The 19,456-nt window shown below is 34.9% G+C and overlaps 1 protein-coding gene across 5 annotated transcripts in view; it reads right to left on the bottom strand.

Annotated features, from left to right (window-relative positions):
* The window catches only part of Rbp6 (RNA-binding protein 6), a 635,951-nt gene that overhangs the window by 307,565 nt on the left and 308,930 nt on the right, over nt 1–19,456 (bottom strand). For all 5 annotated transcript variants that reach the window (XM_073088080.1, XM_073088082.1, XM_073088083.1 and 2 more), the window contains exon 5: nt 13,247–13,288. In XM_073088080.1, the coding sequence (XP_072944181.1) occupies nt 13,247–13,288 (42 nt within the window). The remainder of the gene's footprint in view (nt 1–13,246; nt 13,289–19,456) is intronic.

The following is a 19,456-nucleotide window of genomic DNA, read 5'->3' as shown; positions in this document are numbered from 1 at the left end:
CAGCAATTATAGTAATGTGCCCCTGCACAGGTACATTTTAAGATTTAAGCATAGCATTCAATCTCAAGTCTTGGTGTTATATCTTTACATATCCTATAACTCTTTTAGAACTAACATCAAAATATGATAGACTAGAAAAAGGTGGATTGGCCTCTCTAAGAAGATATTAAGGTTAGTTTACAACTCAAACATATTTCATGTAACGGACGTCAATAAGGACGTCGGCGTGCTCGCAGTCCTGATGAGGCAGTAACTTGCTCGACGACCCATCATGTGCGATGACACCCCATTACCCCGGACTTACTCCGCTAAAATGTTCTCAAACATAACTAACTACGGTTAGGACTTGACATGCCCCAAGTAGGAAATGCCCGTTCGCGTATAAACTTCGTGGAGCTATTTGCGTCAACTGTTAATTGTTTTGTAACGATATCTATACTCTTACTATCTGTTTTTACGTTTCGACAAATATGACTGTTTTGCTATTTGTTTACGTATTTGCCCATACAGATTCCAATCAGCCGCCCCTAGCGGATTGTATCAGAACTATAGTGTCAGTAACGTAACATTAAATGTCTAAATTGACAAAATGGCGCTTTATGTTTTGTCTCTCTTTTTTGCGAACATGTGAGCAAAAAGAATTGAGCACTTACTTATTCTTACGTTTACTCAGTCTACTGAAGCAAACGGAACAGAATTATGGATTGAATAAACGTAAAGTAAAATTGTGGGATGTTTTGAAAACTCATGGTAAGGGTACTGTTTTTATGAAAGATAATGATTGGGTGTAATATACTGCTCACCTTAAGTTAGCGAGTCAAATATATAAATAATAGTAATTGGCATGAAAAAATCATCAGTTTCTCCAATCGAATTACAACAACAATTTTATTAGTCTACATGAATCGTGGTCATAACTTTGTTATTAACATTGAAGCAGCAGAAATATTGTTTGTTATTAGCATGGACCAGTTATCGTCAAGTTGGCCAGAAATAGATATGGTGGCTGTGATATGTGTATGGTGTGGTGAAATGCTGTACCACTTAAAACTTTACTATTTCAACATTTACCAGTTTTGTATCTTAGCATTAGACATGATTAAGTAAATTTGACCTGTAGTAGTGGCTAAATGTTAAATTGAAGATCCCATTACAGAAAACTATAACATAGGTACTACGAGTATGTAATTTACCGTACGATGTTCGCACCACTTGAAGAAATAATTAAATATTCGTTAGAAATTATTACTTTGAGTTACAATCATAGATTAGTAAAGATTATTCACTCTTAACACATTTTCGTGTTTGAAAACTATTAAAAAAAATGTAGTTTTTAAATCATTTACGAATGAAACGATATTTCTCCGCACCTTTTCTTCAATTTCGTGTTTTTTCACCACTTAACTGCGCATGTCGGCATTATTCCGCGTAATTTACACCATGATGATGATGGCTATCAAATGGCTGACAGAATTGTCAACCGTTTAAGCCATTTAATGGCTTTCTTCAATTACAAGGCTATCTATAATTATCTATGATTACAATATAGATTATAGATTTATAGATATTTAGTATTTAGCGTAAGGGCTAATAAATAATCGATTACTAAACCTTAAACAGTTATTTATTCGGTTCAAACCGCGTTCCTTTTCAGCCTAAATATAAGTAACGTTATAGACCTCCGGGCGGTATTTCAATCATGTTTTGTCTTCCCGAAAAGCATTCCGTATTACCTCGGTTTTTACATGTTATTTTTATGTTAGCGATTTCACATCAACTTTATTATATCTACGTACGACAACAGATTTTAGGATTTAGGATTTGACTTTTTATATCCAGATAGAGGTACTTTGAATGGCATTTACTGAATCAGGAAAGTGTGAAAATTTAATTAAAAGAATAATACAGGTATTTTTGAAAATTACACGCACGACGTAATTTCGTTTTGGCTATTTAATTTGTATCGTAAACAAGCGTTTAATCCCTAAAATACGTGTTCATTTTACATCCGGTATGCACATACAAATTATTTTCGGCTGCCTCACTCGCAATCTGCGCAGGTTGCGATCGTAGCCGTAATAAATATTACACACTTTTGTAAAAACCGGATGCCGCCCCTAACTGCTTTAAAATAGGGTGAGTGTTGGGAAATATTAGATTTAATTGGAAATTCTGAAAAATATTTATACCTAATTCTGCCTAATAACAGCAGTGTTAGGCACTGCTGTGTTCCGTTTTAAGGGAGACAGACTTTTCTGAGGCATTCCAGCTCAGTCCTCAGGGGTAGCGGCGCATCTGTGGCCGACCACAGGTAGGAACTTCTATCTGGGGCTGCCTACAGATGTCCATGGGCGGCAGTAGCCACTTACCATCAGGTGGACTGCATGCTCGTCTGCTACTCCTATATAAGTAGTATTAAAATGATGGTTTTTAATCAAGACTGTTAACCCAAAAGCATCAATGTGTGTAGGTGATATTTAATTGTCTTTGAACATCAATATTGTATACCTCAAATTAATAAATTCCAAAAGGCTCACCATAGACCAAAGGTGGAATTAAAAAAAAACTACTCGTATGTGCACAGTTTTATTTATTTATAAATACTTACATAGTAAATAGGTATATAAGTCCGAAATTAGAAACATAAATTTTCTTTGAAAAACTACTTGAAAATTTCAAGTTTTGTATTTTCGCCAAAAAAACAAATTGTTTTTAAATTTGCAAAATATTGTTAATTTATAGTAACACATTCTCTTCACGCGTATAACCACGAAATTCTTTACTCTCCTACTATTAGACAGGAGTCTTATCTCCCTTGTAAATGATGCGGTATAGAATCGGTATATAACCCTTACCTGTGCACACCCATTAGGCCGAGTTAGCGTACCCACCGTACTTTTCATCCCGAAATTCCTAACCGCGAATTTAATATTTAACCTCACCCTTGTCTAGAGCATTTACCGGCCGTTGTATCCCAAAATACTTTCGCTATCTGTAGAGTGTCCGGTAGGTTTTTTAATCGCCCGGACACCACTTGACGTGTGCCCGTGATGGATGACGGGCTCGTCCGGGTCACGTTTTGTCATTTTATTAATACTTAAATTGGCTGCCAGTGACGGGCGAAATGCTATGGACCGATTTTTTGACCGGTGCAATGAATGTCTTATGGGTTACTTAAGACATCCGCGAGATTGAAGACTTCCTTTTGTGGGTTTGACAGTTGTGTATAAAAAAATAATAGATATTTTGAAATAAAATTTGCAATTACACAGCAAACTGACTAATAATAATTTGAAGATTTTAAATAATAAAATTCTACCATTCTGCACCCCCTATCCACTCACAGGTCTGTTGGAAGAAATTTCTTATAGAAATAAACAGTGCCTTTGTACATACTATTTCTTTATATGTGTTTTTCTTTTTTTTCTTGTATCTGTATTGTGTGTGCATAAATAGTAAATAAATAATAAGAATGGTCGTCCATTTTGGGTTAAAGTTTCTTTATCTGACTTTCTAAACATCTCCATAACAACACAAGGATCTTTTATTTTTACCCTGGTTTAAAAAGAGTAATAAATTAACAAAAAAATACCTATTACAATCCAGTCAATTCACCAGAACATTTTCAGTTAAACTACCTATTTGTGCAGAGTATTTCCCGTATCAGTTCATCCATACTAATAACCAAATTGGATTTATTCGACCGCAACGGTTTTCATAGGTAACCCTACATTAACAAACAGGACGAACAGAAGATGAAGTTACTTGTAGTGTGTCGTGTGGGAGAGCGATAACGCAAGTAATGATTGATATACTCGCGTCTCTGTTCAAACTAATGACAGGGCGAGAGTGTTGACTTTCAAGTTATTAATTAATATTGCTATTATTTCGGCAACATGATTACACACTTCGTGACAGCGTAAAACTGGGGACGTGATACGAAGCGAACGGCGTGTTACGTTTTAATATACAAATGGAAATGGAATACTTATGGAAGTACACTGAGTGTCTGTCACGTATTTTTTCAGTAACAAATACGGGTGACATTTGACTTAGATGTAAAAGGTAAGTAGTATTTATATACACGGCGTTCCAGGATTTTGGGTGTAAAATTAAATGATATATATATTTTTTTAATTTAATGTAATTATAGGATGTAAAAATCGGTCTATGTACGAGGCTTATTCCTGAAGCATTATCGATTTAATTTTTTATGCTGATAATTTATACAGTATAAAGATATTGATAACTACTTTGAAATTGTTCGCTAAAAATACAAAATGTTTATTTATACATTTGATAAAAGTACTAAATACTACAAGTATAATTGGTAGATCATCAATATCATTGCTATCTTCAAGCTTCAAAGTATTTAGTGGATTAGAATAACGTAAATAAAATAACTTTGACGCTAAAACTTCACTTTACGTATCAGTTCTGCGCGTCAATTGATATCAGACACCGGAAACAGTTTCAAATTTAATAGGAAACGAGTTTATATCTCATGCATAACATGAAGCGATCACGAGCTAAGAACACAAGGTGAAACTGTGTTACGGCGGGAACACCTGATCTGACTGTCAATGCCGTGCAACTGCACGCAGGGGAATCATTTCTATGCTTCGCTTCGATTTGCCGTTTTAATTTCTTGGAACAAACTGATTCTACTAGTTTCTTCTACTTTTTACAGCTGGTTTTGAAGAGTTTTAGCCGACACTAGAATTTGATGTCTATAAGGCTGCCAGTCCCCTTTGGAGTAGTGTGGTAGAGTATATGTTCACGTTTCTTCAGGTGCAGAAGACAACTGAAGAAACCGACAACGATGGTGGTGAACCCTTTGTGGTTCGACTCCAGCGACACCACCACCACACCTATTTCTGCCTCATAAAAGCAGTGTTAAACGCTACTGTGTTCTGGTTTGAAGGGTGTGGTAAGGGAGACACACTTTTTGAGGCGTTCCAGATAAGTTCTCGGGAGTAGCGGCGCATCTGCGGCCGACCTCAGGTAGTAATATCTAATCCTATCTGGGGTTCATATCAGATGTCAACGGGCGGCAGTACCCACTAACCATCAGGTGGACTGCATGTTCGTTTGCTACTTCTATATTATAAAAAAAAAAACTGTGGAAGGTAATGTTTACGTGCGTATTTATGTTTTGTTAGTATGTTTCAGTCTTTGGCTTACAGCTATACTCGTACAACCCTACAGCTTACTGGATTTTATCATATTAATATTCGTTGGATTCCTCTAAACTGTGGAAGGACATAGGCTATATTTCAAGCCGACGAAGGTTTTCTAATAACGTCTAGTTATTGAAATTATTTTCCTTATTCATTATTTATTGTACATAACGTAAGTAATTTTAATTTTAACTTCTCCCCTAATGAACAACAAATAAAACACTACAACCACGCACATAATGTGCTAATCTTTTTATAATTTTAATTCAATTTTAACTTGATAAAAAGCTATTGAACAATAGTTTGAATATGAAAAATGTAATTCTATTAAACCTTGGAGGTTACAGACAGGTCTTAATTAAAATCGCAACATCGTTAACAAAACATCACAATCTAAAGTGCATGCGAGATCGCACAACAATGCATTATTTTAATAGAAGTATATTATAATTAAAACTTTATATGTATGTATGTAATTAAATGTATGGTAAGCGTTTTGCATATTAATACGTATATTTCAAGGTTGTAGAATTCTTTGTGGTTCGACTCCGGCGGCACCACCGCCACACCCATTTATACCTAACAACAGCAGTGTTAACGCTGCTGTGTTCTAGTTTGAAGGGTGTGGTAAGGCAGACATACTTATCCGAGGCGTTCCAGCGTAGGCCTCAAGGGTAGCGGCGCATCTGTAACTGACTTCAGGTAGAAATGTAATCCTATCTGGAGTTTATTACGATGTTAAACAAACGCTATGTTAAAAAGCGTAATATAAACTAAGTGATTATTTGACTGACAAAACGGTGTGGTCTGAAGTAGTTCCAGCTCCACATGTACCATTAGGTTAAGTTTAACATTGTCAAAACATTTTTTAAAAGATGTGTATTATGGAGTTTCTTTCGATGCTTCTTTTCCATAACGAAACACCTTGTGAAGTGGTGGTAGCTGTATTGACATTCAAAAAGTGCTCTGTAAAGAACCTATTTTGAATTAAAAAAAAATGATTTGATTTGATTTGATGTCCATGGGGGACAGTAGCCACTTACCATCGATGGATTGCACGCTCGTCTGCTACTCCTATATAAAAAAAAACCCTAAAGGTGATTGGCTTCAGGCTCGTTGATGAAGTTTGTTTATAAACGATGTTTTACTGTCAGCGATTATTTTCTAGAGATGTTAAAACCTAGAGGTGTAGAGGTGCCTGTACCATCAGAATAGCTATTTTTGTTTTCTAAAATTAGTTAAAAGTGTTACATCATGTTATAATAAAAGTACTAACATTACTAAAATTGCTACTGTATCGTAATTTAATAACTTTTAACGTGGGTTAGGTTTTCAATTTATGTTATTAAAATTGTTAGAGGCACATAAAACATCCTCATACGTTGTATTAAAGTAATTGTTGACAAGAAGTATGTTAGAAATTCATAAAATATACGAGAGAAAGCTAAGTTATGAAGGTCCCAACATGATTAAATGCAATTTCTTTACGAAGTATGCTACCGTTCTGGAACTTTTGCTTTTTAACTGACTTCATAAGATCGTATCCTTAACTCTACCGATATTTGAGTGATTATAACTTTATCTTATCTATACTAATATTATAAAGAGGCAAACATTTTTTGTTTGTTTGATTGTAATGAATAGGTTCAAAAACTACTGGACCGATTATAAAAAATATTTCACCATTCGAAAGCTACATTACCCACGAGTAACATAGGCTATATTTTATATGAAATATATTTGATAAATAGATTTTGAGGCGGTACAAAGTCTGCCAGGTCAGCTAGTACCAGATATATTCGTGTTGCTTTGTTTTTATTTAGTGGAAAGTATATAAGACACATACATACTAGGTATAATGTATTTTTGACTGTCCAAAGGTTGTCTGACACAACTTTTATTGAATTATTTATATGCACTTGTATTCCGAAATATTTTGCCAGGTTAATAAACAGTAAATAAATATATGACATAAATCAGATATATAAATAATTTGCGATACTCTTAGATCACTGTTGTATTATTTTCCTAGTAACTGACAATCATTTACTTGATCCAAAATGCTTTTGTAGCTCCATCAATTGCCGATAAATTAATCACCTTGAGGTAGCCCGTCTTTAATATTTCAATTAATCATATTTATCCAAAAATGGTCGGTATATTTATTTTTTCGCAGTCAATCATAAAAGTGTATACTTCTTAAGAAAAATACTTAATATGAACTTCACTGCAAAACAATACAACTAAAGCAACTGCTTTTCATAATGATATTCTTCTACGAATCCGAACAAAGTTGAAGTTTATTCGATTGCATTATTTTATTCGAAATTGGATTTGTGGACTACGATAAATCGTCTCCGATATAGTCTCCGTTTATATGACATTCTACAGTTCTATCCGAGAATAAAATTGAGTCAGAAGTTTATCCGCGACATTTTCAATTAAACGGCCCTAATCGACGTCGTAACGGTCGCCGAATTCGGTAGCATTTGTAATCACCTCGGCGCGAGTTTATACTCTTTAATGGACTTTGGTGAAGTAGTTCCAACTCTCCTTACTGGTAAGATATTTGAGGAAAAACTAGCGCCCCCGAGTGGTGAAGTTGGGAACTATGGCAGACGTAAAGAGCGTGGCGTGGCGAGCGCGGCGGACCCAGTTGGCGCGATTTAACGTGTTTCATTAAACGTTTTGTCGGTGTAATCGCAAGTAATTTAAGTGAAGAGAGCCGAGCTTCCGACTTGGTAAGTATTTTGTGTTTTCTTTTTTAATTACTTCGTTTTAACTTTGTTGTCGGGCTTTAAAAGCTGACTGACAGCCAAATAACAAAGTTCTTTGTAACTATTTAGGGTGGGTTTAATGAAATTGTAGGCTTTTTATACGATAGCGCCTTACAAAATAGGCGATTTTGTTGTCTGGTTACACGAAATCGCACTCGAACTGCTTTTATTGTAGTTTTTATAACTCTTAACACGTTTGGCGGTACCATATTTATGCCTAGTACGGTCAGCAACGGTTAAGTTAGCAATTTTTGCGATATTAAGTTCGTAGAATTTTTTAGTTGTCTTGTTTTCATATAAAAGTATAAAACGGACATACGGTTTATCTGCAGCTCATAGAAATATATCCTTCAACTCTAATTAGGGTTACAGTTCTGAGGCCATACTAGTAAACCATTGTAAAAACTACTCATGGATTAAGTAGGAACATTTTGAAAATATTGTAGTAAAAGAAAATATTAGTATTCTTCATCTCGTAACGAAGGTTACCTTGTCATTATCTAGTAAGTTTAATTACTCTTACTAGAGTTTAACTGAAATAACGCCGAATCTTGCGCCGCGGTCCATACCATTTCTATTACTCACATAAAAACCATGAAACCGATTGTAAACTCGGTCATAAAACATAATTTTATTATTTCACCGCTCACCCATAAATAAAAACTGAAGCTTGATAAATATCTAAAGCTTGCACGACAACACCTCGGTGCCGGTGCGTCGTTAATTAAAGGTAAAGCACAATATAACAGGCGTGATTAATGCCGGAGTCTTCGGCTGCAGCCTCACTGCGGCAGTGGGACTTATGCGCCGCTGGACAGTAGTTATGACCGCCAGTCCAACTATAATTCAACCCTTGCGTCTGTGCAGTCATTGTAACACACCTTTGTGACGCGTACAACGGTCAACATAACGTCTATCGCTAGGTTCCAAGTTCGATCCTTGGCCAAGCAGAAACACTAAATTTAGATTTCCATCAATCACAGTCCATTCGTACGTGAACCCATTATGATAGGTGAAGTGAAGTGTACAAAGTTGTTGTTTTTTTCATAATTATAATGCTATTAAAAACGATGTATTGTTCTAAATTGATTTCTGAGGTACAATAGAATTTTATAGCAGTAAGATATCTTGAAGAACAGAATCCATTCTGAAAGGTTCGGGTAGATATTTAAGCGCCACTTGTATCTGTTTCTATGCAACAGTATTCTTTAATGCTGTGGTCTATACTCTATTATGTATGCACTGTATTGTAGTACAGTTATTGAATATTCTCTATGTGACAAAACAGTATTTAAAAACATTAATGTCATACTCTTGGTTTATTGTTAGAAAGTGATTTATTCTTAGAAAAGTAACTGCATCCGTACTAGCACCTGCTCCATTATTGGAAAATCCACCTTCATTACTAAATGACGTCATAACTTACGTAGTCTACGAAATTTCCCAGATCGGCAAGAAAACTTGTCAATGACGGGAATCGATGCGTTCACGCTACAGTAAGTACTTCGGTAAGTAGAACTTACGAGTTATCGTTCTAATCTAAGACTATATACGGGCTACGATTATATACGGTATAAAATACGAGTAGATTATTATGTTTATTTGGAGGTACAACTAGTTATTTTTTATTTTACACGGCGTTACAAGTACAAGATGTAACTTATAAGTTATACAATTTCGTAAAGAATATAAATAACTTAAATCAAAAGGATTTATCTTATATATAAAATGCTCGTGTCACAATGTTTGTTACCATACTCCTCCGAAACGGCTTCACTGATTTTCACCATATTTTATATGCATATTCAGTAGGTCTGAGAATCGGCTACTATCTATTTTTCTTACCCCTAAGTGATAAGGGTTGTTTACCCTTAATATTTTTATTTATATGGCAACACAACGTTTGCCGGGTCAGCTTGTATTATTATATAAATAATTAAATAATGACTATACATTACAGAATTATTATAAAAACAAATACCCCACTGCTTAATAAAAAATATTTATTCTATGTCGTTTCTACAATTGAGACGAATACAACGATCGTACCAACCTCGTATGTTAAAACCTATAAAGCCCTTTGGGTTGTAGGGCGTGCCAAAAACGAGACTGATAAGAATATTTTTTTGTAAATGTTTATTCAAAATAACGTACTCAAAATTGGAACTCGATTTTGGGATACCAATGGTTAAGCGGCTTAACGTCTAAAAAAAATATTGTTAGAAAATGAAAAGAGAAATGCATATTATTTTATGGGTGGCGATTCAGCGCATTCGCTCCGTATAAATATGTAAGCGGAGGAAACGCTGACGTCTGCGTTCCGCCGCGTCGGTGCGGAAACCGCGTCAATTAACTTGGCCGATGACATATTAGCCTTTGTTCCCCGCTCCCAGCATTACCCCTACGTGTTTACTTGCAAGAAATTCACCACACGTAGATTTATTTGTCTACGGCATTTTCAATCTTGTAGGAAACAAGCGGCGACTATTTTTTACTCTTGAGTGCATATGCCGCGCCGGACCCGTCGTCAATAATTGTCAATAATCTCAAAATTTGACCAGCGGAAACGAAAAGATTTTTTAATATAAAAATTCAATATCTGGTGAAGTCATCTGCCAGATGCTGGGCAATTAAATTCCCCTGAATCAATTCTAAATTAAATAGATCCACTGTGAAAAAACAAAGTTTAGTGACTGTCAATGTCAAACAAAGAAGATGAAAAAAGTTTTTTCTTCCAATTCCATTTTCTTTCACGATTCCTCTTTCACAGTCTCTAAAAGTTTTGAAAATAAGAGGTTTTCGCGAGAGTCTCAATTATCGATAAAGACGATATTAAAAATTCGTTTGTTTTGTTCTTAGCTCGCGCCTGGAAAGCGTTGTCCCCTTTTTTCCATTGTTTGCATAAGAAGGGAGCAGAACCAGCAAAAACGATAATCAGAAATTTGAATTTTCTGCGCCGCAAGTACTGATGAAATCATCCGATTTCGTGCGTCGTTTATCATCGTAATTAATTAGAGGAACAAAAAAGTTATTATCTTTGCTCTTGAGAAAATTGTTTACGTCACCCAACAGGTCGCGCAATTTCGAAGTTACTTCGTCTCTTATTTCAATTCCATCGTTATTTACCTTCGGAGATACCGTCGCTCGAGCATCCTCAGACGCCGGACGATATCGCATTAAGAATCAAGAGCCCGTCGTTATTATCGAAGGATCTATAGACCGTCAAAATTTACATACATAGTTGCCGTTTGGTAGTACTGTGATGAAGGAACATGCTCTAAATTTATTCGTGAGCATTATAGTGTAACATGTATGAGGCAGTGCTCCCTTAATGTATTCATGTAATTCGCATAGCCGGCATCCCCTTTGACCGGCCACGCAACACCGCACTGGCTGCCCGGATAGAGTAATATAACCTGATGTTTTAAAACCATCCATCACGTTTAATGTCCATATAAAAGAAGGAGCTAGCGTGCCGCCTCTTTCCGCGGATTTTTCTGATAACATTATAATTCGATACGAATTTTATTTACATTACCAATTTCGTATCGGAACGGAAAACATAAATCTGCACGAAGTTTAGACACGATAATTAAAACCTTTACAAAGTTTAACTCCGCAGTTCTACGGGCGATTTGTCAATACTTCTCATTTTTTATTTAAATAAAAAATGAGAGGAAGTCTCGCGAGTCGAATTTGTTACTTGCGTTACTTTATTTATAGCTTTGTCGGAAATATTGAATAAATTAAAATAAAACGAGATTTACAGGCTTTAAAGTTATTTATCGTGCAAGAAAATCGTTTAGCTGACACTTTTTGTATTGGTTTCCGTAATCCGGGGCCACAAATAGAATCGTGTACCTATTCTTGTCCTTTCACAAGTAATTGCAAAGTTTTGACGCCGAAGTTAAAATCTATAGTTATAGACAAAGTTGTATTCAACAGCCGAATTTCAGAAACTGTAGTGGGGTTGAATAAAGCCCGAAGTATCTACTTGAATATAAAAACGTAGCTATGGAAAGCTAGCGTCAGAAGCCAATTTACATTAAATGCGGTGGGCCCCAGTCTCATACTTGTTGGAATCCACAAAGCCGGGCAGTCAGCAACTGAGCTGATTAAGCTATCTCTCAAATGTACACGTTTCTTTTTGCACTAATATAAATGTAATTTAGATATTAAATGCAATTTCGCAGCGAAAGCACCTTCATTTCGCTCAAACTTTAAGCGTTTTATGTTAGAAGTATTATGGATGGCACGATAGTCTACGTCTTACTGTTAAATTTAACGTTTTAACATTTAAATGAGATTTGAAGTTATTTCAATTTAAGATTTTAATGTATATTATATTAAATTTCCTCTAAAATATTTTGCTACTTAAAGTAATACTTCATCATCAACTCTTTACTGTCGGGCAAGGGCTTACTTTCAGAATAAATGCTTTCATTGCAAACAGTTTATAATAGTTTCTACTGATAAATAGCGGAACTGCTTTGATATTAATTTAGAACTTGTCGTGGTTTTTATTTATCTTATTATGTCAAAGAGAAGACACACGTATAATCCGTCTAATATTTCATAGTTACTAAGAATTAACTTTCTAATAATAACATATACATATACATGTGCAGTATGCACTTTAATTTATTTGGGCTACACTACTTTGGGTAGTCATTAAAATTGAATGGAATACGAATTTATTTGCAAGGTTGATATCGTAGAAAGTAACGTTGGAAAGATTGGTTCTACAAAATATATCAAAAAAAAAAGAAAAAACCAAGCTGCTACAGTTTTTTTATGTCTCACTGCTGGGCACGGATCATTCGCCAGTATTGGGCGCGGTCTGAAATATACACCTCTACGTTACTCCAAAGCAAAAATATACAACAAGCAAATTCCTTATTAATGTAAGTCGTAACGAAATAAGGGAGAGATGAAATACGGAATTAAACTAAGTATGTCTTTACGCAATTCAATCAGAGGGGTAACAAGAACACGGGCGGTCTTAAGATCACAACCCGCATACTAAATTATAAGCCCTTAGTTATTTATGCATCATGAGCCAACATCTTAATAGCCAGCACGAGTTATGTCCAGCCTAAAATAATATTTTGTGTAAATGTTTGAAAATAAACAAGCCGTGTTGAACCGGTACGTTTTACATTCACAATATATCGTGAGTTTGCTGTTCTAGGACGGTTTTGCGGGCATTTAATGTTTGACTGAGCCTAATAAAGCATGGAATAATTTTCAATTTATATCCGGCCACAATGGAATTATACGAACACTTACCTTTGGGTGTGCTCTTCGGGGAAACGCCACTTTAGGGTCAATCTGAAATGTAAAACAAACGGTTAGATTCAAGTTAAATTGTAATTATATTCAAACTTTGCTACGTTGGGGTCCACTTTTGAGAAGCGCATTTATGTTTGTCATCATTTTACGGTCCCGTTCTCAATTTATTTTGGGTCAACCTAAAATAATTCATACCCGTATTATATTCGGAAAATTATGCTTACACACATTGCATTTAGACATTTTCTATTTGTATGAAGATTTTTTGTTTTAAAATCTCAAATTAATTTACTTTTACAAGGATTTTTCAATCTAGAAATTAAACGCAAGCTATGTTCATAATAATAGGGTTTTTACACTTAGACAATATCCACATTAATAGGTTTGTTCCATTTACATACTAAGCAACATATGGTTTGATAATCATTCCTCTTATCTATAAATAAGAAAAAAAAATGTAAAAGCCACTTGACCTAAGCAGAACGGACTCGCACACAAAAGAATCATTGGGACGTTTCCGCCCAACTAATCACAGACCGCACATCAAACTGGTAGCGAGCGATAAATTCGCATCGTCCTATGCGGCTGCTTTGTGCACTGTCCGATCCTAAAATCCCGCCCAAAAAAGCATCGGACTGAAAATCCTGCGCCGTGGTCCTGTCACTCGATTTCTCCTCTCGTCTTTTTCATGTAACCGAGCGCCACTATTTCATACGTGGCACTGTTTAAGCCCTCAGATTTTCTCTCGGCAACGAGCGGCCGAACGCTTTAGTTCTTTTTGCTCGTGTCTCGACGCGCGGGTGACCGTTATAAACGCAAAATATAAACCCAAAGAAGCTACCTTTGACATTTTTAGAGGTAAAACGTTTCATTTCCACTCGCGTTGGCCGTTTTGTTAAGCGGCTTCTAAATTCTATAGAAGTTTTTTGTTTGCCATCAACTTTGTAGGTGCGATGTTTCAATAATCTGTTGGGTTCAGCGAGGATTATGTTCGTCTTTCATTCAATGCACGTTTAGCTTTTTATTTTTGACTGTATATTGAAATAACGATAATTTAACTTATGAAGAAAACTTTTTTCAAATGCCGTTTTATATTTAACATACGTGTGTAGCTAATCTATTTTTACATTACTACGTGTGATGAGACTCATAAATTCACTCAGATACACACAACTTATTTTAAAAAATATTCAAGATTTTGTCATTAACAATAAAATAAAAATTTAACTCCAGAATTTTAAGTGGAAAATAATTTAGTGGTGTTCTAATAATCTTTCAGGCGTAATTTTAATGTAGGTAATTCACGATGAACAGGAAACGTAGGCGTCTACGTCTGCGTAATTACGAAGCAAGCGTGAGAGAATAATTTAAAAGATTTCGCCCAGGAGGACTGCATTATTACAATATCAGGGAAACGGCTTTACAGCGTCATTCATACATTCTTAATTATTTAATTATCTTTCGAGTGCGCCGCGGAATAACGCAGCTGCAGAAAATCCGGTATAATTTGATCAAATTGGATTTTCACCCGGGAGAATATTCATTTTTACGTTTAAGTAATAATATTGTAATTAGGAGCGAAGGTTAGCGTTTGTGGATGTTTGTACGTGTAAAATAATATCTTTATGTGTCCACACGGAGAGTATTAAAACGTTGTTGCCGACGCTTCCATTGACTTACGTGAGCAATTTTACACGCGTTGTAAAATGACCACGTATTGTAGCGCCAGCAAAATCATTAAAATTTTATGAAGAATAATTTTAAAGGATTTGATATTATAAATTAGTCATACAATTAAACTTCTGACATATTACATTAAACTTATTATAATGTACCCGTGTACAGTAGACACAGCCTATTTGATTTGGGTTCAAACATTGTTAGTATATTACGTTAGTTAGTCTATAACAAGCTCGTAGATGTTAATGATTCTAATAAGTTTATATTGAAATATAATTTCAATTAACGTATAAGTTAAAAGACACAACAAAGTTTAAACGACTATTCTCATACTTAATGATTTATTAGACGTCGACAAAAAAATGTTGTTAAGCTTTGCTTTTAATTATGCTTGTTTAAATAATTATTAACAATTTTGATTTGTTAGGTAAGTAGGTGTAATTCTGTATTAAAAGCAAGTTATTATTTGATGAAGTCAATTGATAATCGGATTTAGGTCTCCGAACATCACATCGGGTACATCGGGCACCTTTTGAAGGTTTCCCCCCTCGTGAACAAAAAAAAAAGTCTCCGAACTAAAAATAGTGTCATAATAATTAATTATTCTAACCTAAACTGAGCTAACCTTAATTTGCATGTTACACAAATATTTGATTGTAAACTCATATTAAAATATGGACCAGCCACATCAGGTACAAAATCCACCTAGTGTTGAAAACGAATAAAAGGCGTTGTAAAATGACCACCAAGTATACAAAGCAAGCAGAAAAATCATAAAACCCCAGATGTGGCGCTAAAGCGATTAAGCGGGTCGATGATAAATTTTAACGAGTTATTTTAATGGAAGCGATCGCAGTCAGTGGCGAGCGGCAGCCTGTGTCGATAGAAAAATAAAAGTGCGCACCAAAAGACTTTCAGACTTTCATTTGTGACTCCCGAGCTTTATTTTAAGATATTTTGTAAAGTTTTAATGATAATTACTCTCTTAGACCGGACTAACTTTACTCTTTTGAATAACCGGTATCTGTAATTAGAGCTAAATACGTCTAATTAAAAACTTGGGAAACTGAACTTTAAAAATATGAGTACATTGATATAATAATTATAGGTATACTTGATGAGATTAACAACTTATTTATTTATCTGCGAGATGTATCCCGCTACTATTATTTACGTTTTGGAAAACGTTCAAATAATGTTAAAGTAAGTATAAAGCTAATAATGTTTTTTTGCTAAATTTCGAGATTACATAAATATTCTCACATATTGTGTATATTTCTTGGAATAGGCCATATTTAAAAGTATACATTTATTTTTTTGATCCACAATTGGGCTTCTAGATATCTATCTTTACAAATATTAAAAAGTCCAATACGCACAAACCTTCAACGATGAAACGTTCGTAGATTATTCAAATGAGCTTTATTATTTCAATACAACGCAATGTGCCCTTAACAAATCACGGGTACGAGCATAAACTTGCTCATATCAACCCGCACGCAAAATTGACAACGAAACATCAATATCGTACGAATGTGACATTTTGATATGGAACCATTTGCGTGATTACAATCGACGCAGTGGCGCACCCTCCTTAGCCGACCCCCTACAACTTCCCTTGCGATAAAGATTGACATCGCGGCTTTTAAATTTCGAATTATCCTAACTCCAACACTAATGGACGAACTAAAGTACACCTTAAACCAAACGCGGTATAAGCCAACTTTCGTATCGGGATAGGAAATTTTAGCGTGTCATCACAAGAAAAGATTGCAGGAGAAAGCACATTAGTGGGATATCACTACTGGGGACTGATTCGCGATGCGACGTAATGGTCGATCGCGTTATTTTCTAACCTAATTTCTCAGTGTATAATTTCTATATTTATGTGTTTAATTAAAATATTTTTATAGTCATTTGAAAATAAATGAATATATATTCGCCAAATTGCCTGTGAAAATATGTCCGCAAGTAATTATAATTAAAATTAAATATACATACATTGTGTGTTGATTAAATAATGTGGAATGACATTGACATTAAAAAATACGCGTGTTATCTTCATCTTTTGAGTTGTCAAAATGAATGTAAAAAAAGAAAGTAAATAATCGTTCTTTACAACTAATTTGATCTGTTTTTTTATTTTCTTTAGAAAGGTCTTATGAGCTCTTCTTTGGCGCGGGATTAGTTTTTGACAAGTTACGACGAAACAAACTAGATTCCGTGTCAATACACGGAATCTAGTTTGTCATAGTGAATCAGTCCCCTGGTTGGAAAAGAGCATGTCGTTTTGTGTACTCGTCGCGATGCCATCGACGTAAAGTCGATTTCACTAAATTTTATATTAAGTAAACATTCGGTGTCGGTATGGTCTGTGCCTTGTGATTTATAAGACGTGTGTTGCTTCTAGGTTATTAGAGGTTTGATAAATATGTCTATTGATTTAAGATATGATGTTAAAATATAATTTATGTGACTATACAACTTTAAGCAAGCGACAGAGAGCGTAATAATATAATAGGATGAATATATTATATTTTATAACAGTACAAAAGAAGCAAACGAGCATGCAATCCATCTAAAGGTAAGCGCCTACTGCCGCTCATGAACTGTAATAAACCCTAAATAAGATTTCTATATAAGGTCAGGCACAAATGCGTTTCTATTCCTAAGGACTAAGTTGCAATGCCTCGGATATTTCTCCTCACACACACTTTAAACCAGAACACAGCAGTACTTACCACAGCTGCTCTTTAGGTAAGTAGCTTTGATTTTACGAATATAATAAACGCTTTGAAGAGTCAATGTATTACGCAATTAAAAGCAAAAACGTAATTACACGTATTAATATGCGTATATAGATGCCATACCATACGAACGGTACCTGTTAACGACTAATCAATATCCGTATTTGTACATGATAATATCCATTGTTATAGATAGCTATCTGCTATCTATCACCCTATCTATCACCCTAGTGTCGATTTACTACAACCTTACCATCTGAACCGATACAAATGGATTATCTGATCTTCAATCCGAGATGACTAAAATACATAGATAGTTCACTCCTAACAAGAAAGTGTAACCAGTTTAAAGAATTGAAATTTTTGCGTAATTAATGTTTTGCCACGTCTCCGTGATAAAATGTTTGAAATACTTATTGATTTATTACGTAAATTATGTAGTATTAGCTATTTATACGTTTTCTCTAAAAATATTTTTATTTGTCTAGAATTCAAAAAAATAACTGACAAGTCAGCCTTTTGCGACTTCATCCAATTTCATGGCGGTGACGTATCTTTATTTTTACTTATCAAAGTCTTCAATGGATGGTCGCTACTCGATACTGTTCTATTATGTGTGATTCATTCTATTTGTGATGTTTTATGAATTGCGCTTGTTGATAAATAATAGACAGATTATATAGAATGGTTATTACTAAACACTGTTGTGTACCTAAGCAAATATAAGTTTCATCTTATATCTTTCTTATGTGGCGCGTCGATTACAGTATTATAGTAGTAGTCTGACTCCAGATTCTGATTCCTAATTAGGTACGTAAGACATCGATATCTTAAATAGGAATTTATATTTTGGGTCTTTTTGTTTATACATTGTTCCTAAGAAATAACAAATCTTGAACACAAATTTTGCGTTGAACTATGCGTGTAACAAACTTATTGGTACTCATAAACATTACTACTACCGAATAGTCCAATTAATTGTAACATGTCCTCTCTGAATGAGAGAAATTGTACCATTGTACTCCATGTCACGCTTAGGTTGGTAGAGACACACCTTTTGGAAATATTACAAACATTTTCAGACATGTCGGTTTCTTTACGATGTTTTTATACACCTTTCTACAAATAATATAAAGCGGATTTAACCATTTTAGTAATCGGATTTCAGTATTTTTGCGTACTAAATCTAAAACACTATTTTAAAATGTAGTTCTGTTAACTTTACAAAAATACTAAAAAAACTTCACAAATTAACAATTTCTCTTGAAAATCATTGCGCAATTCCAAAAATATTATTATCTTATAAACGTCTTTACGAGCTAAGTTTATGCATAGCAAAATCGTGCATTCCTGCACATACAAAAATCTAGCTTGTGTTATTAAATTCTGAACTAAATCTAATAAACGTCGCGACAGCCGAGCTAAGTACAAGAAAGTTTAATGACGCGCACTCACACTAACTGAATTTATTTACGTGCAGCGACGTAAGTGTCGGAGGACGTTAACTGGGACCGCATCATTTGCTGTTCAGTCGACACTCGCACTCTAACTCCTCCTAATTGGAACGAATTTGGCTCCAGGTGCAACACTCGACTTGGCTCAAGATTAGGGGCGAGCAAGATTTGCAATAGCGAGTATATTTCCAGCATATTTGGAACATGCTCCCCGCTATTCCCTTTGAAATATTCGATGTGCAACGCGCGACTTGTGGCCACCCCGTCACCCACGTGCGCTCACTAACTAGAATTAAATTAAGAACAATATTTACCCTCCGCCGAGA

The sequence above is a fragment of the Epargyreus clarus genome, unplaced genomic scaffold, assembly GCF_041222505.1.
Source record: "Epargyreus clarus isolate Ecla_fem2 unplaced genomic scaffold, WU_Ecla_fem_2.2 ptg000026l, whole genome shotgun sequence".
Lineage (NCBI taxonomy): Eukaryota > Metazoa > Arthropoda > Insecta > Lepidoptera > Hesperiidae > Epargyreus > Epargyreus clarus.
The sequence above is the reverse complement of the archived record's forward strand: the minus strand, read 5'-3'. Positions and strand labels throughout refer to the sequence as shown.